At 62.2% G+C, this 23,883-nt stretch overlaps 3 protein-coding genes across 3 annotated transcripts; all 3 read left to right on the top strand.

The window, feature by feature from the left end:
- Nucleotides 1-2,425: 2,425 nt before the first annotated feature.
- On the top strand, nucleotides 2,426-4,496 carry LOC139440609 (testis-specific Y-encoded protein 1-like). Its single transcript, XM_071220440.1, has 5 exons — nucleotides 2,426-2,698; nucleotides 3,669-3,749; nucleotides 3,915-4,026; nucleotides 4,141-4,286; nucleotides 4,386-4,496. The coding sequence occupies exons 1-5, from the start codon at nucleotides 2,426-2,428 to the stop codon at nucleotides 4,494-4,496; spliced, it is 723 nt and encodes a 240-aa protein (XP_071076541.1).
- Nucleotides 4,497-11,868: 7,372 nt separating this feature from the next.
- On the top strand, nucleotides 11,869-13,939 carry LOC139440608 (testis-specific Y-encoded protein 1-like). The gene is made up of 5 exons (XM_071220439.1): nucleotides 11,869-12,141; nucleotides 13,112-13,192; nucleotides 13,358-13,469; nucleotides 13,584-13,729; nucleotides 13,829-13,939. The coding sequence occupies exons 1-5, from the start codon at nucleotides 11,869-11,871 to the stop codon at nucleotides 13,937-13,939; spliced, it is 723 nt and encodes a 240-aa protein (XP_071076540.1).
- A 7,371-nt stretch (nucleotides 13,940-21,310) lies between these two features.
- LOC139440607 (testis-specific Y-encoded protein 1-like) lies at nucleotides 21,311-23,380 on the top strand. Its single transcript, XM_071220438.1, has 5 exons — nucleotides 21,311-21,583; nucleotides 22,554-22,634; nucleotides 22,800-22,911; nucleotides 23,025-23,170; nucleotides 23,270-23,380. Exons 1-5 carry the CDS (start codon nucleotides 21,311-21,313, stop codon nucleotides 23,378-23,380), a joined length of 723 nt encoding a protein of 240 aa, XP_071076539.1.
- Nucleotides 23,381-23,883: the final 503 nt, after the last annotated feature.

The following is a 23,883-nucleotide window of genomic DNA, read 5'->3' as shown; positions in this document are numbered from 1 at the left end:
GTTAGTTACACAGGGCACAGGCCAGGGTGAGGGACCCTGTGGTTGGGCTCTTCGATCCGCATGCAATGTGCAAATCACCCACAAATGCACTCTGTGCGGTGTTCGGATTCATTTGAGACGAGGAGCAAAGAAGCACATGGACTGCACATCTTAGAGCGTAGATTGCGCGCACAGCTTTCCGGGAATTCGAGACTCGGGCAATGTTTGAGTGATTCTGGGACGAGCCCGGCCATCAACATCCCCGCTGGGGATCTCTCCCCTACGTGGGAGTGAGGGTTAGTTACTCCGTCCACCCTGGGTGACACAGGGAAGCCCGAGGGTTTGGCGAGCTGGGCCAGGCAGGACGGGCCCCTCCCAGTCAGCGGCCGATGGCCCTGCGGGCTTTTGCTCCTGCACGCAGAAGGAATGCAATCCTGCCTACGATACGGGTTCTCTGGAGGGTGGTCCAGATGTTGCCCAGTCTGCAAGCCCCACGGCTGACCCCCACCCCTTACTTGCAGCCCAGCCGACCCCCCGGCACAGGTGCAACCCTCATAATGGCCATGTGATGACAGGTCCACCCATACCACCACCCTCACGGAAGGCCATCTCATTTTCCCACTGGCAGAATCAAGCCGAACATCCTGGGGTGGAGTGCACACAGCAGGCTACCCAGTGACACCGCAAGGTGTTTCAGCCTCTGTGCACTCTCCTTGCTTGAACGGCTGCACCTTCACTTGACAGGAACGTCAACTTTGGTTTCCGGGGTGTGCCCCACCGTTGCACATTCTGCTTCAGTGTGCAAGACCTCCGTGCGCTGACACGGATTTCCACGTCTCCCTTTGGTGTGACTGAGTGCTGCGTGGCGCTGCCCCGGGCACCTGCTTGCACACAGCAGGGCCTGAGCAGCCTCCCGGGCCGGCCACCACACACCTCACACTCCTACTCCTGCACCCTTCCCTGGAAACCTACCCCACAGCCTGGCGTTGGCTCTGCCCGTGAACTCCCTTGGTTCCCGTTACTCGCCCTGCCGCTCCCGGTAGCGGTGGAGCCCACCGGCCCCGGGCACCAGTCCCCTGCGACGAACGGGTTAGATGTCCGTGAGCAAGGGCAGATTTTCGAGAGCAGGGGCGCGTGAGAAATGCAGGGTAGCTGAAGAGAGGGGGACATACCGGTCACGAACCCCTTGCCTTCACTCCTGCTCTCAGAGGGCCAGCAGGCCTTAGTTTCTTTCAGCAACGCAGCCTGAAATGGGGACACCTGGGGCCCATCTTTCCCTTAGCGAAGCAGGGTAGAAAGAGTTGGCGACGCAGAGTTCCCAACGGCATTCCCACACCTGAACGGGTCACTGGGGCAGAGGGCCAGATGGGTGCTGTGTGAAACGCAGCAACCCCGTAAGAAGGAGCTGCCTTGCCTACTTAAGGCAGCGTGTTGCTGTAGCTCACTGGAATCCCCAGGTGGGGAGGGGACAGAGAGCCGGGCGCAAGGACAGACAGGGAGCGGGACTGAAAGAGGGAACAGGGAGAAGGTGACACATGGACAGAAAGACTGAATGCACCCTTTGCTTGGCTCTTTGCCCTCTTGAAGGGAGGCCAGAGTCTTCTTCTGGCACGGGCTTTCCCTCTGGCTGGCCCCGGCCCCTTGCAGGGGCTGTCCTCCCAGGAATAGCCTCTGCTCCCAGGACGCGCGTCCCTGTGCCTCTCTCCCTTGGTTTACCCAGGGACCCTGGGAAGGTGCCATGGAGAGGTGAAGAGGTAGTGAGCAGCTCTAGTTAGCACCTGCAGGAAACACACAGCAGACGGCCACGGCCAGGGAAGGGCCGCAAAAGGTCAGAGAGTGAACTTCGTGGGCACCGCCTTGATGCGAGAGAGGGTTAGCTGCGCAAGGGAGGGGGCTGACAGGCGGGACTAGGAGTGTGCCGCTCAGGGGAGCCTCGGTTGGAGGACCCCAGAGGAGGCGAGCAGGCTGGGCGTGGCTGACAGCCCGCTCCTTGATCCCTGGTCTTCCTCTCCACTAGGGGGCGACTGAAAGGTACAGGCGCGCGCGCGGGATCCCGCCAGAACCTGGGGTCGCCAGGGCCCCAGGAATGCTGACAGAGCAGGGATAAGGGCGGTGCCCCTTGGCAGCTGCCCGGCCGCCGAGCCCGCAGACATGGCGAGTCCTGCTGGGCACGCAATCGGCGGTGCATCGTGCGCTATGGGGGTGACCACAGCCCCTGCCAGGGCCCTCCAGGTGACAGGGCTGCCGGGGTGCCGAGGCAGTGCAGCACGAGGGGACCGTGGCGGCCGCCGGGGGTGGCGTTGGGGGCCAGGTGGCGGAGGGCTGGCCAAGGATCGCTACAAGGGAAGGGCGAATGCTATGCAGAAGCCCAGGCCCTCAGAGCCTGCTGGAGGGGGCGAGCCTGGCTGGGTGGAGGGTGGCGCTGCGGGCGGGGTTGGTGCTGGACATGCGGGGTCTCGTGCAGGTGCTGGAAGTGGGGGCAGGAGGCCAGAAGTCGGCTGCAGAAGAGGCCCCATTAAGGGCCGAGGAGAAGCCAGGTGGGAGCAGCGCGCGGCCGCCACTGGAGGTGCTGGAGGCCCTGCAGTGGCAGCTGAGCGCCGAGAGTGCCCGAGGCCGCAGGGACTACCTTGCTGTGAAGCTGGCCACGGCCCAGCGGCGGAAGCCCATTCTGGAGCGTAGGCGGAGCGTCATCCAGCGCATCCCCGGTTTCTGGGCCAAAGCCATATCCTTCCCCGTGCTGTGTGTGGTGGTGGTTGGGATGGTGGAGGAGGACGGCTGTGGTGAGAGGGCGAGGAGGAGGGTCCGGGCTTGTGAGGGGGTTGTGCGCGGAGGACAGAGCCTGGCACCTGCAGAGGCATAGGAAGACAGGGGAGAGGGGCCGTGGCGGGTGATGGGAGGCATGGAGAGGGAGGGCCGGGCAGGGAGGGAAGGGCTGTCTCTGGCCGTCAGAGCAGAAGGTGTGGGCACCAGCCACCATTCCCGCGCTGCAGATATCCGGGGCGCATTGCTACAACCCAAGAGCCCAGAGGAGAGCTTTGCCCAGGGGGCTCGGGGAAGGAGACACGTGGCCCGCGCCCACCTCCCTGATGCCTTCCTTCCCGTGTTCTTGTCAGACGGCAGGTCCCAAGAAGGTTTGGGGGCAGGCCACAGAGCCTGTTCCCACCCTCCTTCCCTAGGCACACCCAGGTGAGCCTCTCCGGGCACGTGCACACACACAGACGCGCAGACACACCCTTTTGGTGGCAAGCCGCCTGTTTGGGGGAGTTCCAAAGGGGAACGCTGCCTTCCTGCAGCGCAGGGGTGTCTGGAAACGACTGCGTGGTGACACGGTCTCTGCGGAACAGGCGCACTGCTTTCTCTGGGACCCCAAGGGACAGGGAAAGGGCACGGGCAGAGGACCTCAGCGCTGAGTCCTCTGCGCCAGCACAGCCTCCCGAAGGGCTGGTGTCTGGGAAGGAGTGGAGGGGGCGCCTGCCGTCGCAGTGCAGGCAGCCTCAGGAGAACATGAGCCCAGAGGTAGCAGACTGGGGAGCCAGTGTGAGTAAAGGCAGTCGGGGAGGGCACAGCAAGAGGGCACACGTGCGGAGTCCAGGTGGGAGGGCCTCGGCAGTCTCTGTTTCGGGTTCAGTCGAAATCCGTGGCTCTCAGCTGTGCGTGGCCTTGGCTCTGAAGGCTTCTTGACCAAAGAGCAGATTCAGAACCACCCCCAGATATCAGCCATCATCAGTGACCAAGACGAAGACATGCTTGAGTACTTGCTCACTGTGGAGGTCAGACTGGGGTGGCAGAGGGGCAGTCAGGTGTGGGGGGCCTGGGCTCCAGGCGGGAGTGGTCCGAGCACAGGGAGGAAGTGAGGGGGAGGCGGGTGCTTCCCGCCAGCAGGCAAAGTCAGGCAGCTGGGTCAGATGACACCTGCGCCCACCACGTCTCCACAGGTGCAGGAACTGGTTGGTCCGAAGCACCGCTGCAGGCTGAAGTTCTTCTTTCGGAGCAACCCCTACTTCCTGAATGAAGTGATCATCAAGGAGTACCATGTGAGCCTTGCAGGTGAGGTGGGGTTGCTGGACTCGGGTGTGGGAGGGCAAGGAGAAGGGGTGCGGTGGGAGAGGGGTGACTTCACTGGACAATAGGAATGCACACTGAAAATGTTCAGTGCTTCAGGTTATCGGCCCACTTCATCCACTATAGTCCACTGGTTCTGGGACTATGAACGCGGAGTTCCCAGCCGCAGGCAGGACACAAGCAGCGTCAACCTCTTCAACTGGCTGTCAGAGCACAGTCTTCCTGGCTCGGGCAAGATTGCTGAGGTGAGGCTGCACTGGCCATGGTCAGAAAGGGCGATGCTGGAGGCCCCGGGGTGTTTGGAGCTGTCAGGGACAGTGCTTGCAGGGGCTGTTTCATTTCAGCTCATAAGTGAGGACCTGTGGCCCAGTCCCCTGAGGCACTACCTCAGGGGTACAAAGGCCCCACTGGAGGGAGCTGCAAGAGGACCCGTTGCCGAGGAGCCCAGGGGCTAGGCGTTCCCAGGTCAGTCAGTGGTTGCACCCAGGAGACTCCTCTGAGAAACAGCAGGGAAAAGTCAAGCTCAGGACATCTGGACGTTCCCCAGGGCCCCACGTGGTCCGCGGGGATATTTCAAAGGGCAGGGGCCGGCCCCTGTGCCAAGGGAGTGCTTACCCAAAGCGGGATACTTTAACACGTTTCTGCGATTCCCTGTCTCTGGCAATTTGGGCGCCCCCCTACCGGGGCCCGGAAGCACTCAGTGGGCCGCCGTACCGCGCGCCCCCTCCCCAGCTCTCCACACAAACTTGTACGCAGCCATGCTGCACCTGCTCTGCAGCCTGTGGCCCGGGGTCCCTGTCTAAGCCCAGGGCTCCTTCAGCCGATCCCACCTACCTTCTGGTGGCCTCAGGCTCCAGGCAGCACGCTTTTCACGTCCTGGGGCCTCTCAGGGCACGGTGCAATGACTGGGGACACCATGGGTCACAGAGTGGCCCGAGACACCACCATTGGGTGGTGTGCCCCTGCCGCTGAGTGCGCGACTGGGCATTCTTGTTGGGGTGAGAGTCTCGGGGGGGCAGTCCAGAGCATGCGGTGAAGAGGGCAGACCATGCAACCGGCCAGGGAGGACACGGCCTGGGCGCGGTCTTCCCGCGCCAGTGATGGCCGAAGGATTCTGTGTGGTTTTCCCGCACAGGAACAAAGGCTGCCCCGGGGATCGCCTGTGGATGTGGACGCACAGACAGATGGCACCGTGTGCCTGAGTGACGGGGAAAGACACATAAAGGTCTCAGCAGTGCTTCCGCCTCTGTGTCTTTTGTAGCCGGGTCACGCGCCACTCTTAAGCACAAGGGCCGCGCCCCCATTCACACATCCAGTGCACGTGGAATCCTGCCCACGGTCCCATCTCTGACTGGAGGAGATGTGTGATGAGCAGGCCGGGCAGGGCCTGCAGACTCCCTTGCCCCATCACGGCCCCGTCCATGCCACCTTACGACTTCAGCAACCTGTTTCCTCACCCAAGCAGCTCCAGCTCAGGGTCATGAGCCAGAATCCAGATAGGGTCCTGTCAGTGTACTTTGGGCTTGTCCATCTGTATAGTTGCCGTGCTCCCAACACCTGCTGCTACGTAGTTCCTCGACTGAGGACGAAGTTTATGCAGCGGGTAGGCTGCATGTGTGCACTCAGGGACTCCCCAGGCGCCTTCCTTTGCCTCTGCTTGTAAATGGGCACTTGATGTGACAGAGAGTGTCGGGCTCCGGGCTCCGAGGTGCAGTCGCAGATAAGAGGATCTGCTTCAGTTCTGCCCGGAGGGGACGCTTTCGTGTTCCTGTAGGATGAGTGTCAGGAATCCATGCCCCAGGGCTGAGGGCGGAGGCAGCGCTGAAATGTTTGATCTGGAGGACCTCATGCAGCTGACTGAGGTGAGGTGAGGGAATGAAGTGTTGGTGGAAGGGGACATGGTGGCCTTGGAGTAGGGCTGTGGTTGTTCCCCGTAATGAAGGGGAGGGCGATGCCTGGAAGTGTAGCAGTGTGCAGATAGGGAGTTCCGGTGGGAGTAGGAGTAAGTCTACGGGGTAGGGGGTGGGAGGCGGGTAAGTGGTGCAGAAGGAGGATTCCGAGGACGAGCAGGGAGGCAAAGATGGAAGAGCGGGGTGAGGCCGTTGGGCAGAAGCCGAAGGCATGGAGGAGGAAGCGCTTGCGGAGGAGGCTTGTGGAGAAGGGCCTGTGAGAAGGAGGGAAGTGCACCTTGGGGGACTTGGTGCAGGAGGGGCTGGTAGTTGGGGAAGAGGTTGTGCCCGAGGTGACGGTGGTAAGGAAGGAGTTAGCACTGGATGTGTGGTTGGTTCATGTGGGGGAGGGTCTTTGGAAATGTGTCAGCAGAGGAACAGCTGGGGGGTGGGAGAGGAGATCTGGAGGTAGGGAGCGAGCAGGCAGGTGCTGGTAAAATAGCAATCAGTGTGGGAGGAGGAACAGAACGCCCAGGAGGGGAAACGAGAGAGAGAGGAGCTGTGGAAGCTTAGGGGTTGGGGGAAGAAGCGGGAATGCGGGTCCGGGTGTTACAGGAGCTGGTGTTGCGCGCGCAGAAGGAGGTGGTGGCGGAAGACCACCTGAAGACGATGAGGAGCCTGAGGTCCAAACACGGACCTTAGAGGGCTGAGCAGTGCGAGCAAGAGCAGCGACCAGAGCGTGGACAGGTGGAAGTGGCAACGTTGGTGCCGAAGTGGATGACTTCATGCGAGTGGGACAGTTTTGGCCTAGGGCGAAGTGCTGGTGGCAAGGAAGGATGTCTGGTGGAATCTGCAAGTGTGGAGGGAGGAGGTGGTGACTGAAGAGCAGTTGCTGGAGGAGGCGCAGCTTGTGCTGCAGTAGGGAGCCAAGAAGGAGTAGCAGTGAGAGAAGCGTAGGGCCTGCAAGTGGAAGCGGTGGTAGGGGGAGAGAGTTTTCAAGAGCTAGAAGTGAGAAGAAGGCAGGACGAGTAGAGGCTCACACTCTGTTTGTGGAAGGAGTGGGGTAACACGAAGTTCTGCTGAGGGAGAGCAGGGACGGGCAGAATCACCCTGAGGAGAGGCTGCAGGGGCAATTGGTTGCTGGGGGACAGCTGGTGCGGGAGAGCGGCGGGACCCACCGGGAGACCGGCGGGTGGAGGGTCCCGAGGGCGGGGCCCAGGCCAAAGCACATTGGCTAGGCCAGCACTCACCGAAACAGGAGCAGGCTGGGCCTTGACCCATGGGGCCCTGCACCTGGACGCCACTGGAGCCTCCAGGGGCGCTGCAGGCGGAGATGGAGCCCTTGAATGAGCGAGCCAGCAGGGCCTTCTCTGGGTTCGAGTGTGGGGCTTCTTAGAGGAGAAAGTCCCACCTGGAACTCAGAAGCAACGTCCATCAGCGCACGTGTGCATTCTGGGCCGAAGCGCAGTCCTCGGGGCCGCACCGCAGGGACTACAAGGTGCCAGAGCAGGGCCCGGAGTAAGGCATCAGCGGGCTTACTTTGCAAAGGATACGGGCATTTTCCAGAAGGGCTCCGGAGCTCCCACATGGTGCAGAAGAGCTCAGGGTGGGCACCACAGGCAGATGCAGAGCTTTGAGGGCATGCCTCATCTCCATGGAAACAGTGCAGTCCAGACCAGGACACACACCGAGGCTCGTACTGCACAGGTTCTTGTGTGAGTAAGGCTGCAGGAGGGCGCCTTGAGGTTCCACATGCTCAGTCAGAGGCAGGAGTGTGTGGCGTGATGAAGAGGAGGCTCGGCTGCCCATGGGGGCTCTGAGGGCCAGGAACCCCCCTCTCGGGAGCAACAGGAATGGAGCAAAGGAGAGCCACCGTAGGCTCCGTTGCCCTGTGAGGACAAGGCATGGGCCTAGGGGGAAAACGGAGGTGATGCGATGGCACTCTGTTCTCCAGAAACACTGCATTTCCTAGCCGCTCCCTGCTCAGGACCCTGCCTGCAGGCTCCTTGACCTAGAGCAGTTTGTCAAGCACTTAGAGCTGTCCGCCATGATCAGGGAGCGAGAAAAAGAACACGGGGAAACCTCATGATCGATCTGAAGGTGAGGCTGGGTAGAGCAAGGCGGGGCAGGGAGGGAGCTGGGGAGGATCAGCCGCCGTGCCCGGGAACAGGACATGGCACGCACCTGGAGTGAGATTCCTCCCTGGGCGCCCACTCTTCCCAGCAGGTGGATAAAGGCGGTGAGCGAGGCCAGACCCTGCTCTTGTTTGGCACTTGGTCCCACTTCCTCTGTGATGTGATTGTGAAGCCGTATGTCAGTAGGCTCCCTGACATCCTGATATTTGCAGGATCCCCGCATGGCTGGCAGAAGCCGGCGGGTTGAACTTGTTGCAGGCGGCCCTCTTTCCAGCTGCCTTTCTTCCTGACGGTCTAGGCTGTCCGTTTGCCGGGCCACTCGGTGGCGTGAGCATGACCAATGAGAGGCCTCCAGCCTCTCCGCTGGAGGCAGCGCTAGGACCCGCGCCAGCACCCAGCGGTGCTGGACCCACCGCTAGGGCAGCCCTAAGGACGTGCGGCCGTAGTCCTCACTGCTGTCGTTCCCCATCCCAGAGCTTGGCCGGGGGGGGGAGGCGGCGGGGGGGCGGGGGGGGGTGGGGTGCTGGCGGGATTGCGGAGGTCAGGCCTCCCTGGCAATGCCGGGAAAATCCTTGGTGTGTGAGCCAGCAGTCTAGGATTTGGGTGAGAGCTCGGCCCCGGCCCCTCACCTTTTCTGTTTCTTCTGCAAGTGGGTCTGCCGTGGACTGTGGCCCAATCCTCTGCAGTCCTGTGTGAGGAAGCTGGCGGCAGGAGAAGCGCAGGAGAAAGGGCAGCTTGGCGAGGAGACCACCCTTGGCAGGGCACTCTGCGGAGGAGTGACCCACAGATGGGCCATTTCATTCTTCCCTGGACCCGTCGAGACAGGGAGGACTAAAGCCCAGGACCCCAGGTCTCCAGGCCATCAGGGTAAGACGGGAAGCCCGGAGCGGGCCTCCGTTCCATTGCAAACGGCAGCCTGCACCACTTCGTTGGTGCAGTAGAAAGCGGGTTCTGTCTGGCGAAGCCCGCCTTGGACGAAGGACCGTGCGTGCCCAGAGTATCTCCGCACTCATACTGCTGCGGTGACTCCGCTACCCTGACCTCCCATTCCAGGCCAACCACCCCACCCTGCGGCCCACCTTCCACCCCTTGATCGGTGGCCTGCACAATGCTCTTGCCACCTCCACTCCCACACATGTGTAGGAAGCATGAGAGGTTCCTCGAGTCCCTCCTGTGCCCCCTTCAGATCCTCACAGCCATCGCGGGCATGCTTCTGGGCCTCCTGCGCCCTCCACCACCACGGAACCCTGGTCATTGTGGAGGAAAGTGTTGAACACAAGGGTGCAGGGCATCGAAGAGGTCTGCGCTGCAGGTGCCATGCTCTCTCATTCCTAGAGGCTTGCACCTTTGTGAAAGACATTTCGCCCTCGGGGCTCCTGTTAGTTACACAGGGCACAGGCCAGGGTGAGGGACCCTGTGGTTGGGCTCTTCGATCCGCATGCAATGTGCAAATCACCCACAAATGCACTCTGTGCGGTGTTCGGATTCATTTGAGACGAGGAGCAAAGAAGCACATGGACTGCACATCTTAGAGCGTAGATTGCGCGCACAGCTTTCCGGGAATTCGAGACTCGGGCAATGTTTGAGTGATTCTGGGACGAGCCCGGCCATCAACATCCCCGCTGGGGATCTCTCCCCTACGTGGGAGTGAGGGTTAGTTACTCCGTCCACCCTGGGTGACACAGGGAAGCCCGAGGGTTTGGCGAGCTGGGCCAGGCAGGACGGGCCCCTCCCAGTCAGCGGCTGATGGCCCTGCGGGCTTTTGCTCCTGCACGCAGAAGGAATGCAATCCTGCCTACGATACGGGTTCTCTGGAGGGTGGTCCAGATGTTGCCCAGTCTGCAAGCCCCACGGCTGACCCCCACCCCTTACTTGCAGCCCAGCCGACCCCCCGGCACAGGTGCAACCCTCATAATGGCCATGTGATGACAGGTCCACCCATACCACCACCCTCACGGAAGGCCATCTCATTTTCCCACTGGCAGAATCAAGCCGAACATCCTGGGGTGGAGTGCACACAGCAGGCTACCCAGTGACACCGCAAGGTGTTTCAGCCTCTGTGCACTCTCCTTGCTTGAACGGCTGCACCTTCACTTGACAGGAACGTCAACTTTGGTTTCCGGGGTGTGCCCCACCGTTGCACATTCTGCTTCAGTGTGCAAGACCTCCGTGCGCTGACACGGATTTCCACGTCTCCCTTTGGTGTGACTGAGTGCTGCGTGGCGCTGCCCCGGGCACCTGCTTGCACACAGCAGGGCCTGAGCAGCCTCCCGGGCCGGCCACCACACACCTCACACTCCTACTCCTGCACCCTTCCCTGGAAACCTACCCCACAGCCTGGCGTTGGCTCTGCCCGTGAACTCCCTTGGTTCCCGTTACTCGCCCTGCCGCTCCCGGTAGCGGTGGAGCCCACCGGCCCCGGGCACCAGTCCCCTGCGACGAACGGGTTAGATGTCCGTGAGCAAGGGCAGATTTTCGAGAGCAGGGGCGCGTGAGAAATGCAGGGTAGCTGAAGAGAGGGGGACATACCGGTCACGAACCCCTTGCCTTCACTCCTGCTCTCAGAGGGCCAGCAGGCCTTAGTTTCTTTCAGCAACGCAGCCTGAAATGGGGACACCTGGGGCCCATCTTTCCCTTAGCGAAGCAGGGTAGAAAGAGTTGGCGACGCAGAGTTCCCAACGGCATTCCCACACCTGAACGGGTCACTGGGGCAGAGGGCCAGATGGGTGCTGTGTGAAACGCAGCAACCCCGTAAGAAGGAGCTGCCTTGCCTACTTAAGGCAGCGTGTTGCTGTAGCTCACTGGAATCCCCAGGTGGGGAGGGGACAGAGAGCCGGGCGCAAGGACAGACAGGGAGCGGGACTGAAAGAGGGAACAGGGAGAAGGTGACACATGGACAGAAAGACTGAATGCACCCTTTGCTTGGCTCTTTGCCCTCTTGAAGGGAGGCCAGAGTCTTCTTCTGGCACGGGCTTTCCCTCTGGCTGGCCCCGGCCCCTTGCAGGGGCTGTCCTCCCAGGAATAGCCTCTGCTCCCAGGACGCGCGTCCCTGTGCCTCTCTCCCTTGGTTTACCCAGGGACCCTGGGAAGGTGCCATGGAGAGGTGAAGAGGTAGTGAGCAGCTCTAGTTAGCACCTGCAGGAAACACACAGCAGACGGCCACGGCCAGGGAAGGGCCGCAAAAGGTCAGAGAGTGAACTTCGTGGGCACCGCCTTGATGCGAGAGAGGGTTAGCTGCGCAAGGGAGGGGGCTGACAGGCGGGACTAGGAGTGTGCCGCTCAGGGGAGCCTCGGTTGGAGGACCCCAGAGGAGGCGAGCAGGCTGGGCGTGGCTGACAGCCCGCTCCTTGATCCCTGGTCTTCCTCTCCACTAGGGGGCGACTGAAAGGTACAGGCGCGCGCGCGGGATCCCGCCAGAACCTGGGGTCGCCAGGGCCCCAGGAATGCTGACAGAGCAGGGATAAGGGCGGTGCCCCTTGGCAGCTGCCCGGCCGCCGAGCCCGCAGACATGGCGAGTCCTGCTGGGCACGCAATCGGCGGTGCATCGTGCGCTATGGGGGTGACCACAGCCCCTGCCAGGGCCCTCCAGGTGACAGGGCTGCCGGGGTGCCGAGGCAGTGCAGCACGAGGGGACCGTGGCGGCCGCCGGGGGTGGCGTTGGGGGCCAGGTGGCGGAGGGCTGGCCAAGGATCGCTACAAGGGAAGGGCGAATGCTATGCAGAAGCCCAGGCCCTCAGAGCCTGCTGGAGGGGGCGAGCCTGGCTGGGTGGAGGGTGGCGCTGCGGGCGGGGTTGGTGCTGGACATGCGGGGTCTCGTGCAGGTGCTGGAAGTGGGGGCAGGAGGCCAGAAGTCGGCTGCAGAAGAGGCCCCATTAAGGGCCGAGGAGAAGCCAGGTGGGAGCAGCGCGCGGCCGCCACTGGAGGTGCTGGAGGCCCTGCAGTGGCAGCTGAGCGCCGAGAGTGCCCGAGGCCGCAGGGACTACCTTGCTGTGAAGCTGGCCACGGCCCAGCGGCGGAAGCCCATTCTGGAGCGTAGGCGGAGCGTCATCCAGCGCATCCCCGGTTTCTGGGCCAAAGCCATATCCTTCCCCGTGCTGTGTGTGGTGGTGGTTGGGATGGTGGAGGAGGACGGCTGTGGTGAGAGGGCGAGGAGGAGGGTCCGGGCTTGTGAGGGGGTTGTGCGCGGAGGACAGAGCCTGGCACCTGCAGAGGCATAGGAAGACAGGGGAGAGGGGCCGTGGCGGGTGATGGGAGGCATGGAGAGGGAGGGCCGGGCAGGGAGGGAAGGGCTGTCTCTGGCCGTCAGAGCAGAAGGTGTGGGCACCAGCCACCATTCCCGCGCTGCAGATATCCGGGGCGCATTGCTACAACCCAAGAGCCCAGAGGAGAGCTTTGCCCAGGGGGCTCGGGGAAGGAGACACGTGGCCCGCGCCCACCTCCCTGATGCCTTCCTTCCCGTGTTCTTGTCAGACGGCAGGTCCCAAGAAGGTTTGGGGGCAGGCCACAGAGCCTGTTCCCACCCTCCTTCCCTAGGCACACCCAGGCGAGCCTCTCCGGGCACGTGCACACACACAGACGCGCAGACACACCCTTTTGGTGGCAAGCCGCCTGTTTGGGGGAGTTCCAAAGGGGAACGCTGCCTTCCTGCAGCGCAGGGGTGTCTGGAAACGACTGCGTGGTGACACGGTCTCTGCGGAACAGGCGCACTGCTTTCTCTGGGACCCCAAGGGACAGGGAAAGGGCACGGGCAGAGGACCTCAGCGCTGAGTCCTCTGCGCCAGCACAGCCTCCCGAAGGGCTGGTGTCTGGGAAGGAGTGGAGGGGGCGCCTGCCGTCGCAGTGCAGGCAGCCTCAGGAGAACATGAGCCCAGAGGTAGCAGACTGGGGAGCCAGTGTGAGTAAAGGCAGTCGGGGAGGGCACAGCAAGAGGGCACACGTGCGGAGTCCAGGTGGGAGGGCCTCGGCAGTCTCTGTTTCGGGTTCAGTCGAAATCCGTGGCTCTCAGCTGTGCGTGGCCTTGGCTCTGAAGGCTTCTTGACCAAAGAGCAGATTCAGAACCACCCCCAGATATCAGCCATCATCAGTGACCAAGACGAAGACATGCTTGAGTACTTGCTCACTGTGGAGGTCAGACTGGGGTGGCAGAGGGGCAGTCAGGTGTGGGGGGCCTGGGCTCCAGGCGGGAGTGGTCCGAGCACAGGGAGGAAGTGAGGGGGAGGCGGGTGCTTCCCGCCAGCAGGCAAAGTCAGGCAGCTGGGTCAGATGACACCTGCGCCCACCACGTCTCCACAGGTGCAGGAACTGGTTGGTCCGAAGCACCGCTGCAGGCTGAAGTTCTTCTTTCGGAGCAACCCCTACTTCCTGAATGAAGTGATCATCAAGGAGTACCATGTGAGCCTTGCAGGTGAGGTGGGGTTGCTGGACTCGGGTGTGGGAGGGCAAGGAGAAGGGGTGCGGTGGGAGAGGGGTGACTTCACTGGACAATAGGAATGCACACTGAAAATGTTCAGTGCTTCAGGTTATCGGCCCACTTCATCCACTATAGTCCACTGGTTCTGGGACTATGAACGCGGAGTTCCCAGCCGCAGGCAGGACACAAGCAGCGTCAACCTCTTCAACTGGCTGTCAGAGCACAGTCTTCCTGGCTCGGGCAAGATTGCTGAGGTGAGGCTGCACTGGCCATGGTCAGAAAGGGCGATGCTGGAGGCCCCGGGGTGTTTGGAGCTGTCAGGGACAGTGCTTGCAGGGGCTGTTTCATTTCAGCTCATAAGTGAGGACCTGTGGCCCAGTCCCCTGAGGCACTACCTCAGGGGTACAAAGGCCCCACTGGAGGGAGCTGCAAGAGGACCCGTTGCCGAGGAGCCCAGGGGCTAGGCGTTCCCAGGTCAGTCAGTGGTTGCACCCAGGAGACTCCTCTGAGAAACAGCAGGGAAAAGTCAAGCTCAGGACATCTGGACGTTCCCCAGGGCCCCACGTGGTCCGCGGGGATATTTCAAAGGGCAGGGGCCGGCCCCTGTGCCAAGGGAGTGCTTACCCAAAGCGGGATACTTTAACACGTTTCTGCGATTCCCTGTCTCTGGCAATTTGGGCGCCCCCCTACCGGGGCCCGGAAGCACTCAGTGGGCCGCCGTACCGCGCGCCCCCTCCCCAGCTCTCCACACAAACTTGTACGCAGCCATGCTGCACCTGCTCTGCAGCCTGTGGCCCGGGGTCCCTGTCTAAGCCCAGGGCTCCTTCAGCCGATCCCACCTACCTTCTGGTGGCCTCAGGCTCCAGGCAGCACGCTTTTCACGTCCTGGGGCCTCTCAGGGCACGGTGCAATGACTGGGGACACCATGGGTCACAGAGTGGCCCGAGACACCACCATTGGGTGGTGTGCCCCTGCCGCTGAGTGCGCGACTGGGCATTCTTGTTGGGGTGAGAGTCTCGGGGGGGCAGTCCAGAGCATGCGGTGAAGAGGGCAGACCATGCAACCGGCCAGGGAGGACACGGCCTGGGCGCGGTCTTCCCGCGCCAGTGATGGCCGAAGGATTCTGTGTGGTTTTCCCGCACAGGAACAAAGGCTGCCCCGGGGATCGCCTGTGGATGTGGACGCACAGACAGATGGCACCGTGTGCCTGAGTGACGGGGAAAGACACATAAAGGTCTCAGCAGTGCTTCCGCCTCTGTGTCTTTTGTAGCCGGGTCACGCGCCACTCTTAAGCACAAGGGCCGCGCCCCCATTCACACATCCAGTGCACGTGGAATCCTGCCCACGGTCCCATCTCTGACTGGAGGAGATGTGTGATGAGCAGGCCGGGCAGGGCCTGCAGACTCCCTTGCCCCATCACGGCCCCGTCCATGCCACCTTACGACTTCAGCAACCTGTTTCCTCACCCAAGCAGCTCCAGCTCAGGGTCATGAGCCAGAATCCAGATAGGGTCCTGTCAGTGTACTTTGGGCTTGTCCATCTGTATAGTTGCCGTGCTCCCAACACCTGCTGCTACGTAGTTCCTCGACTGAGGACGAAGTTTATGCAGCGGGTAGGCTGCATGTGTGCACTCAGGGACTCCCCAGGCGCCTTCCTTTGCCTCTGCTTGTAAATGGGCACTTGATGTGACAGAGAGTGTCGGGCTCCGGGCTCCGAGGTGCAGTCGCAGATAAGAGGATCTGCTTCAGTTCTGCCCGGAGGGGACGCTTTCGTGTTCCTGTAGGATGAGTGTCAGGAATCCATGCCCCAGGGCTGAGGGCGGAGGCAGCGCTGAAATGTTTGATCTGGAGGACCTCATGCAGCTGACTGAGGTGAGGTGAGGGAATGAAGTGTTGGTGGAAGGGGACATGGTGGCCTTGGAGTAGGGCTGTGGTTGTTCCCCGTAATGAAGGGGAGGGCGATGCCTGGAAGTGTAGCAGTGTGCAGATAGGGAGTTCCGGTGGGAGTAGGAGTAAGTCTACGGGGTAGGGGGTGGGAGGCGGGTAAGTGGTGCAGAAGGAGGATTCCGAGGACGAGCAGGGAGGCAAAGATGGAAGAGCGGGGTGAGGCCGTTGGGCAGAAGCCGAAGGCATGGAGGAGGAAGCGCTTGCGGAGGAGGCTTGTGGAGAAGGGCCTGTGAGAAGGAGGGAAGTGCACCTTGGGGGACTTGGTGCAGGAGGGGCTGGTAGTTGGGGAAGAGGTTGTGCCCGAGGTGACGGTGGTAAGGAAGGAGTTAGCACTGGATGTGTGGTTGGTTCATGTGGGGGAGGGTCTTTGGAAATGTGTCAGCAGAGGAACAGCTGGGGGGTGGGAGAGGAGATCTGGAGGTAGGGAGCGAGCAGGCAGGTGCTGGTAAAATAGCAATCAGTGTGGGAGGAGGAACAGAACGCCCAGGAGGGGAAACGAGAGAGAGAGGAGCTGTGGAAGCTTAGGGGTTGGGGGAAGAAGCGGGAATGCGGGTCCGGGTGTTACAGGAGCTGGTGTTGCGCGCGCAGAAGGAGGTGGTGGCGGAAGACCACCTGAAGACGATGAGGAGCCTGAGGTCCAAACACGGACCTTAGAGGGCTGAGCAGTGCGAGCAAGAGCAGCGACCAGAGCGTGGACAGGTGGAAGTGGCAACGTTGGTGCCGAAGTGGATGACTTCATGCGAGTGGGACAGTTTTGGCCTAGGGCGAAGTGCTGGTGGCAAGGAAGGATGTCTGGTGGAATCTGCAAGTGTGGAGGGAGGAGGTGGTGACTGAAGAGCAGTTGCTGGAGGAGGCGCAGCTTGTGCTGCAGTAGGGAGCCAAGAAGGAGTAGCAGTGAGAGAAGCGTAGGGCCTGCAAGTGGAAGCGGTGGTAGGGGGAGAGAGTTTTCAAGAGCTAGAAGTGAGAAGAAGGCAGGACGAGTAGAGGCTCACACTCTGTTTGTGGAAGGAGTGGGGTAACACGAAGTTCTGCTGAGGGAGAGCAGGGACGGGCAGAATCACCCTGAGGAGAGGCTGCAGGGGCAATTGGTTGCTGGGGGACAGCTGGTGCGGGAGAGCGGCGGGACCCACCGGGAGACCGGCGGGTGGAGGGTCCCGAGGGCGGGGCCCAGGCCAAAGCACATTGGCTAGGCCAGCACTCACCGAAACAGGAGCAGGCTGGGCCTTGACCCATGGGGCCCTGCACCTGGACGCCACTGGAGCCTCCAGGGGCGCTGCAGGCGGAGATGGAGCCCTTGAATGAGCGAGCCAGCAGGGCCTTCTCTGGGTTCGAGTGTGGGGCTTCTTAGAGGAGAAAGTCCCACCTGGAACTCAGAAGCAACGTCCATCAGCGCACGTGTGCATTCTGGGCCGAAGCGCAGTCCTCGGGGCCGCACCGCAGGGACTACAAGGTGCCAGAGCAGGGCCCGGAGTAAGGCATCAGCGGGCTTACTTTGCAAAGGATACGGGCATTTTCCAGAAGGGCTCCGGAGCTCCCACATGGTGCAGAAGAGCTCAGGGTGGGCACCACAGGCAGATGCAGAGCTTTGAGGGCATGCCTCATCTCCATGGAAACAGTGCAGTCCAGACCAGGACACACACCGAGGCTCGTACTGCACAGGTTCTTGTGTGAGTAAGGCTGCAGGAGGGCGCCTTGAGGTTCCACATGCTCAGTCAGAGGCAGGAGTGTGTGGCGTGATGAAGAGGAGGCTCGGCTGCCCATGGGGGCTCTGAGGGCCAGGAACCCCCCTCTCGGGAGCAACAGGAATGGAGCAAAGGAGAGCCACCGTAGGCTCCGTTGCCCTGTGAGGACAAGGCATGGGCCTAGGGGGAAAACGGAGGTGATGCGATGGCACTCTGTTCTCCAGAAACACTGCATTTCCTAGCCGCTCCCTGCTCAGGACCCTGCCTGCAGGCTCCTTGACCTAGAGCAGTTTGTCAAGCACTTAGAGCTGTCCGCCATGATCAGGGAGCGAGAAAAAGAACACGGGGAAACCTCATGATCGATCTGAAGGTGAGGCTGGGTAGAGCAAGGCGGGGCAGGGAGGGAGCTGGGGAGGATCAGCCGCCGTGCCCGGGAACAGGACATGGCACGCACCTGGAGTGAGATTCCTCCCTGGGCGCCCACTCTTCCCAGCAGGTGGATAAAGGCGGTGAGCGAGGCCAGACCCTGCTCTTGTTTGGCACTTGGTCCCACTTCCTCTGTGATGTGATTGTGAAGCCGTATGTCAGTAGGCTCCCTGACATCCTGATATTTGCAGGATCCCCGCATGGCTGGCAGAAGCCGGCGGGTTGAACTTGTTGCAGGCGGCCCTCTTTCCAGCTGCCTTTCTTCCTGACGGTCTAGGCTGTCCGTTTGCCGGGCCACTCGGTGGCGTGAGCATGACCAATGAGAGGCCTCCAGCCTCTCCGCTGGAGGCAGCGCTAGGACCCGCGCCAGCACCCAGCGGTGCTGGACCCACCGCTAGGGCAGCCCTAAGGACGTGCGGCCGTAGTCCTCACTGCTGTCGTTCCCCATCCCAGAGCTTGGCCGGGGGGAGGCGGCGGGGGGCGGGGGGGGGGGGTGGGGTGCTGGCGGGATTGCGGAGGTCAGGCCTCCCTGGCAATGCCGGGAAAATCCTTGGTGTGTGAGCCAGCAGTCTAGGATTTGGGTGAGAGCTCGGCCCCGGCCCCTCACCTTTTCTGTTTCTTCTGCAAGTGGGTCTGCCGTGGACTGTGGCCCAATCCTCTGCAGTCCTGTGTGAGGAAGCTGGCGGCAGGAGAAGCGCAGGAGAAAGGGCAGCTTGGCGAGGAGACCACCCTTGGCAGGGCACTCTGCGGAGGAGTGACCCACAGATGGGCCATTTCATTCTTCCCTGGACCCGTCGAGACAGGGAGGACTAAAGCCCAGGACCCCAGGTCTCCAGGCCATCAGGGTAAGACGGGAAGCCCGGAGCGGGCCTCCGTTCCATTGCAAACGGCAGCCTGCACCACTTCGTTGGTGCAGTAGAAAGCGGGTTCTGTCTGGCGAAGCCCGCCTTGGACGAAGGACCGTGCGTGCCCAGAGTATCTCCGCACTCATACTGCTGCGGTGACTCCGCTACCCTGACCTCCCATTCCAGGCCAACCACCCCACCCTGCGGCCCACCTTCCACCCCTTGATCGGTGGCCTGCACAATGCTCTTGCCACCTCCACTCCCACACATGTGTAGGAAGCATGAGAGGTTCCTCGAGTCCCTCCTGTGCCCCCTTCAGATCCTCACAGCCATCGCGGGCATGCTTCTGGGCCTCCTGCGCCCTCCACCACCACGGAACCCTGGTCATTGTGGAGGAAAGTGTTGAACACAAGGGTGCAGGGCATCGAAGAGGTCTGCGCTGCAGGTGCCATGCTCTCTCATTCCTAGAGGCTTGCACCTTTGTGAAAGACATTTCGCCCTCGGGGCTCCTGTTAGTTACACAGGGCACAGGCCAGGGTGAGGGACCCTGTGGTTGGGCTCTTCGATCCGCATGCAATGTGCAAATCACCCACAAATGCACTCTGTGCGGTGTTCGGATTCATTTGAGACGAGGAGCAAAGAAGCACATGGACTGCACATCTTAGAGCGTAGATTGCGCGCACAGCTTTCCGGGAATTCGAGACTCGGGCAATGTTTGAGTGATTCGGGGACGAGCCCGGCCATCAACATCCCCGCTGGGGATCTCTCCCCTACGTGGGAGTGAGGGTTAGTTACTCCGTCCACCCTGGGTGACACAGGGAAGCCCGAGGGTTTGGCGAGCTGGGCCAGGCAGGACGGGCCCCTCCCAGTCAGCGGCCGATGGCCCTGCGGGCTTTTGCTCCTGCACGCAGAAGGAATGCAATCCTGCCTACGATACGGGTTCTCTGGAGGGTGGTCCAGATGTTGCCCAGTCTGCAAGCCCCACGGCTGACCCCCACCCCTTACTTGCAGCCCAGCCGACCCCCCGGCACAGGTGCAACCCTCATAATGGCCATGTGATGACAGGTCCACCCATACCACCACCCTCACGGAAGGCCATCTCATTTTCCCACTGGCAGAATCAAGCCGAACATCCTGGGGTGGAGTGCACACAGCAGGCTACCCAGTGACACCGCAAGGTGTTTCAGCCTCTGTGCACTCTCCTTGCTTGAACGGCTGCACCTTCACTTGACAGGAACGTCAACTTTGGTTTCCGGGGTGTGCCCCACCGTTGCACATTCTGCTTCAGTGTGCAAGACCTCCGTGCGCTGACACGGATTTCCACGTCTCCCTTTGGTGTGACTGAGTGCTGCGTGGCGCTGCCCCGGGCACCTGCTTGCACACAGCAGGGCCTGAGCAGCCTCCCGGGCCGGCCACCACACACCTCACACTCCTACTCCTGCACCCTTCCCTGGAAACCTACCCCACAGCCTGGCGTTGGCTCTGCCCGTGAACTCCCTTGGTTCCCGTTACTCGCCCTGCCGCTCCCGGTAGCGGTGGAGCCCACCGGCCCCGGGCACCAGTCCCCTGCGACGAACGGGTTAGATGTCCGTGAGCAAGGGCAGATTTTCGAGAGCAGGGGCGCGTGAGAAATGCAGGGTAGCTGAAGAGAGGGGGACATACCGGTCACGAACCCCTTGCCTTCACTCCTGCTCTCAGAGGGCCAGCAGGCCTTAGTTTCTTTCAGCAACGCAGCCTGAAATGGGGACACCTGGGGCCCATCTTTCCCTTAGCGAAGCAGGGTAGAAAGAGTTGGCGACGCAGAGTTCCCAACGGCATTCCCACACCTGAACGGGTCACTGGGGCAGAGGGCCAGATGGGTGCTGTGTGAAACGCAGCAACCCCGTAAGAAGGAGCTGCCTTGCCTACTTAAGGCAGCGTGTTGCTGTAGCTCACTGGAATCCCCAGGTGGGGAGGGGACAGAGAGCCGGGCGCAAGGACAGACAGGGAGCGGGACTGAAAGAGGGAACAGGGAGAAGGTGACACATGGACAGAAAGACTGAATGCACCCTTTGCTTGGCTCTTTGCCCTCTTGAAGGGAGGCCAGAGTCTTCTTCTGGCACGGGCTTTCCCTCTGGCTGGCCCCGGCCCCTTGCAGGGGCTGTCCTCCCAGGAATAGCCTCTGCTCCCAGGACACGCGTCCCTGTGCCTCTCTCCCTTGGTTTACCCAGGGACCCTGGGAAGGTGCCATGGAGAGGTGAAGAGGTAGTGAGCAGCTCTAGTTAGCACCTGCAGGAAACACACAGCAGACGGCCACGGCCAGGGAAGGGCCGCAAAAGGTCAGAGAGTGAACTTCGTGGGCACCGCCTTGATGCGAGAGAGGGTTAGCTGCGCAAGGGAGGGGGCTGACAGGCGGGACTAGGAGTGTGCCGCTCAGGGGAGCCTCGGTTGGAGGACCCCAGAGGAGGCGAGCAGGCTGGGCGTGGCTGACAGCCCGCTCCTTGATCCCTGGTCTTCCTCTCCACTAGGGGGCGACTGAAAGGTACAGGCGCGCGCGCGGGATCCCGCCAGAACCTGGGGTCGCCAGGGCCCCAGGAATGCTGACAGAGCAGGGATAAGGGCGGTGCCCCTTGGCAGCTGCCCGGCCGCCGAGCCCGCAGACATGGCGAGTCCTGCTGGGCACGCAATCGGCGGTGCATCGTGCGCTATGGGGGTGACCACAGCCCCTGCCAGGGCCCTCCAGGTGACAGGGCTGCCGGGGTGCCGAGGCAGTGCAGCACGAGGGGACCGTGGCGGCCGCCGGGGGTGGCGTTGGGGGCCAGGTGGCGGAGGGCTGGCCAAGGATCGCTACAAGGGAAGGGCGAATGCTATGCAGAAGCCCAGGCCCTCAGAGCCTGCTGGAGGGGGCGAGCCTGGCTGGGTGGAGGGTGGCGCTGCGGGCGGGGTTGGTGCTGGACATGCGGGGTCTCGTGCAGGTGCTGGAAGTGGGGGCAGGAGGCCAGAAGTCGGCTGCAGAAGAGGCCCCATTAAGGGCCGAGGAGAAGCCAGGTGGGAGCAGCGCGCGGCCGCCACTGGAGGTGCTGGAGGCCCTGCAGTGGCAGCTGAGCGCCGAGAGTGCCCGAGGCCGCAGGGACTACCTTGCTGTGAAGCTGGCCACGGCCCAGCGGCGGAAGCCCATTCTGGAGCGTAGGCGGAGCGTCATCCAGCGCATCCCCGGTTTCTGGGCCAAAGCCATATCCTTCCCCGTGCTGTGTGTGGTGGTGGTTGGGATGGTGGAGGAGGACGGCTGTGGTGAGAGGGCGAGGAGGAGGGTCCGGGCTTGTGAGGGGGTTGTGCGCGGAGGACAGAGCCTGGCACCTGCAGAGGCATAGGAAGACAGGGGAGAGGGGCCGTGGCGGGTGATGGGAGGCATGGAGAGGGAGGGCCGGGCAGGGAGGGAAGGGCTGTCTCTGGCCGTCAGAGCAGAAGGTGTGGGCACCAGCCACCATTCCCGCGCTGCAGATATCCGGGGCGCATTGCTACAACCCAAGAGCCCAGAGGAGAGCTTTGCCCAGGGGGCTCGGGGAAGGAGACACGTGGCCCGCGCCCACCTCCCTGATGCCTTCCTTCCCGTGTTCTTGTCAGACGGCAGGTCCCAAGAAGGTTTGGGGGCAGGCCACAGAGCCTGTTCCCACCCTCCTTCCCTAGGCACACCCAGGCGAGCCTCTCCGGGCACGTGCACACACACAGACGCGCAGACACACCCTTTTGGTGGCAAGCCGCCTGTTTGGGGGAGTTCCAAAGGGGAACGCTGCCTTCCTGCAGCGCAGGGGTGTCTGGAAACGACTGCGTGGTGACACGGTCTCTGCGGAACAGGCGCACTGCTTTCTCTGGGACCCCAAGGGACAGGGAAAGGGCACGGGCAGAGGACCTCAGCGCTGAGTCCTCTGCGCCAGCACAGCCTCCCGAAGGGCTGGTGTCTGGGAAGGAGTGGAGGGGGCGCCTGCCGTCGCAGTGCAGGCAGCCTCAGGAGAACATGAGCCCAGAGGTAGCAGACTGGGGAGCCAGTGTGAGTAAAGGCAGTCGGGGAGGGCACAGCAAGAGGGCACACGTGCGGAGTCCAGGTGGGAGGGCCTCGGCAGTCTCTGTTTCGGGTTCAGTCGAAATCCGTGGCTCTCAGCTGTGCGTGGCCTTGGCTCTGAAGGCTTCTTGACCAAAGAGCAGATTCAGAACCACCCCCAGATATCAGCCATCATCAGTGACCAAGACGAAGACATGCTTGAGTACTTGCTCACTGTGGAGGTCAGACTGGGGTGGCAGAGGGGCAGTCAGGTGTGGGGGGCCTGGGCTCCAGGCGGGAGTGGTCCGAGCACAGGGAGGAAGGGAGGGGGAGGCGGGTGCTTCCCGCCAGCAGGCAAAGTCAGGCAGCTGGGTCAGATGACACCTGCGCCCACCACGTCTCCACAGGTGCAGGAACTGGTTGGTCCGAAGCACCGCTGCAGGCTGAAGTTCTTCTTTCGGAGCAACCCCTACTTCCTGAATGAAGTGATCATCAAGGAGTACCATGTGAGCCTTGCAGGTGAGGTGGGGTTGCTGGACTCGGGTGTGGGAGGGCAAGGAGAAGGGGTGGGGTGGGAGACCGGTGTGGACACCGGGCAGTAGGAAAGCACACAGGCAGGTCCTTCGCTTCAGGCTATCGGGCCACTCGTTCCACTGCCGTCGACTGGTTCTGGGACTATGAACGCGGAGTTCCCAGCCGCAGGCAGGACACAAGCAGCGTCAACCTCTTCAACTGGCTGTCAGAGCACAGTCTTCCTGGCTCGGGCAAGATTGCTGAGGTGAGGCTGCACTGGCCATGGTCAGAAAGGGCGATGCTGGAGGCCCCGGGGTGTTTGGAGCTGTCAGGGACAGTGCTTGCAGGGGCTGTTTCATTTCAGCTCATAAGTGAGGACCTGTGGCCCAGTCCCCTGAGGCACTACCTCAGGGGTACAAAGGCCCCACTGGAGGGAGCTGCAAGAGGACCCGTCGCCGAGGAGCCCAGGGGCTAGGCGTTCCCAGGTCAGTCAGTGGTTGCACCCAGGAGACTCCTCTGAGAAACAGCAGGGAAAAGTCAAGCTCAGGACATCTGGACGTTCCCCAGGGCCCCACGTGGTCCGCGGGGATATTTCAAAGGGCAGGGGCCGGCCCCTGTGCCAAGGGAGTGCTTACCCAAAGCGGGATACTTTAACACGTTTCTGCGATTCCCTGTCTCTGGCAATTTGGGCGCCCCCCTACCGGGGCCCGGAAGCACTCAGTGGGCCGCCGTACCGCGCGCCCCCTCCCCAGCTCTCCACACAAACTTGTACGCAGCCATGCTGCACCTGCTCTGCAGCCTGTGGCCCGGGGTCCCTGTCTAAGCCCAGGGCTCCTTCAGCCGATCCCACCTACCTTCTGGTGGCCTCAGGCTCCAGGCAGCACGCTTTTCACGTCCTGGGGCCTCTCAGGGCACGGTGCAATGACTGGGGACACCATGGGTCACAGAGTGGCCCGAGACACCACCATTGGGTGGTGT

This window comes from Desmodus rotundus, chromosome Y (assembly GCF_022682495.2).
Source record: "Desmodus rotundus isolate HL8 chromosome Y, HLdesRot8A.1, whole genome shotgun sequence".
Lineage (NCBI taxonomy): Eukaryota > Metazoa > Chordata > Mammalia > Chiroptera > Phyllostomidae > Desmodus > Desmodus rotundus.
The sequence above is the reverse complement of the archived record's forward strand: the minus strand, read 5'-3'. Positions and strand labels throughout refer to the sequence as shown.

What these genes read in the sequence shown, in the direction of transcription:
- LOC139440607 (XM_071220438.1), top strand. Translation starts at nt 21,311, where the DNA reads ATGCGGGGTCTCGTGCAGGTGCTGGAAGTGGGGGCAGGAGGCCAGAAG. An exon ending in AGTACTTGCTCACTGTGGAG is followed by an intron (nt 22,635 to 22,799) that starts GTCAGACTGGGG and finishes ACGTCTCCACAG; the next exon opens with GTGCAGGAACTGGTTGGTCC. An exon ending in GTACCATGTGAGCCTTGCAG is followed by an intron (nt 22,912 to 23,024) that starts GTGAGGTGGGGT and finishes CCTTCGCTTCAG; the next exon opens with GCTATCGGGCCACTCGTTCC.
- LOC139440608 (XM_071220439.1), top strand. Translation starts at nt 11,869, where the DNA reads ATGCGGGGTCTCGTGCAGGTGCTGGAAGTGGGGGCAGGAGGCCAGAAG. An exon ending in TCCCCGGTTTCTGGGCCAAA is followed by an intron (nt 12,142 to 13,111) that starts GCCATATCCTTC and finishes TTGACCAAAGAG; the next exon opens with CAGATTCAGAACCACCCCCA. An exon ending in GCTCGGGCAAGATTGCTGAG is followed by an intron (nt 13,730 to 13,828) that starts GTGAGGCTGCAC and finishes GTTTCATTTCAG; the next exon opens with CTCATAAGTGAGGACCTGTG.
- LOC139440609 (XM_071220440.1), top strand. Translation starts at nt 2,426, where the DNA reads ATGCGGGGTCTCGTGCAGGTGCTGGAAGTGGGGGCAGGAGGCCAGAAG. An exon ending in TCCCCGGTTTCTGGGCCAAA is followed by an intron (nt 2,699 to 3,668) that starts GCCATATCCTTC and finishes TTGACCAAAGAG; the next exon opens with CAGATTCAGAACCACCCCCA. An exon ending in AGTACTTGCTCACTGTGGAG is followed by an intron (nt 3,750 to 3,914) that starts GTCAGACTGGGG and finishes ACGTCTCCACAG; the next exon opens with GTGCAGGAACTGGTTGGTCC.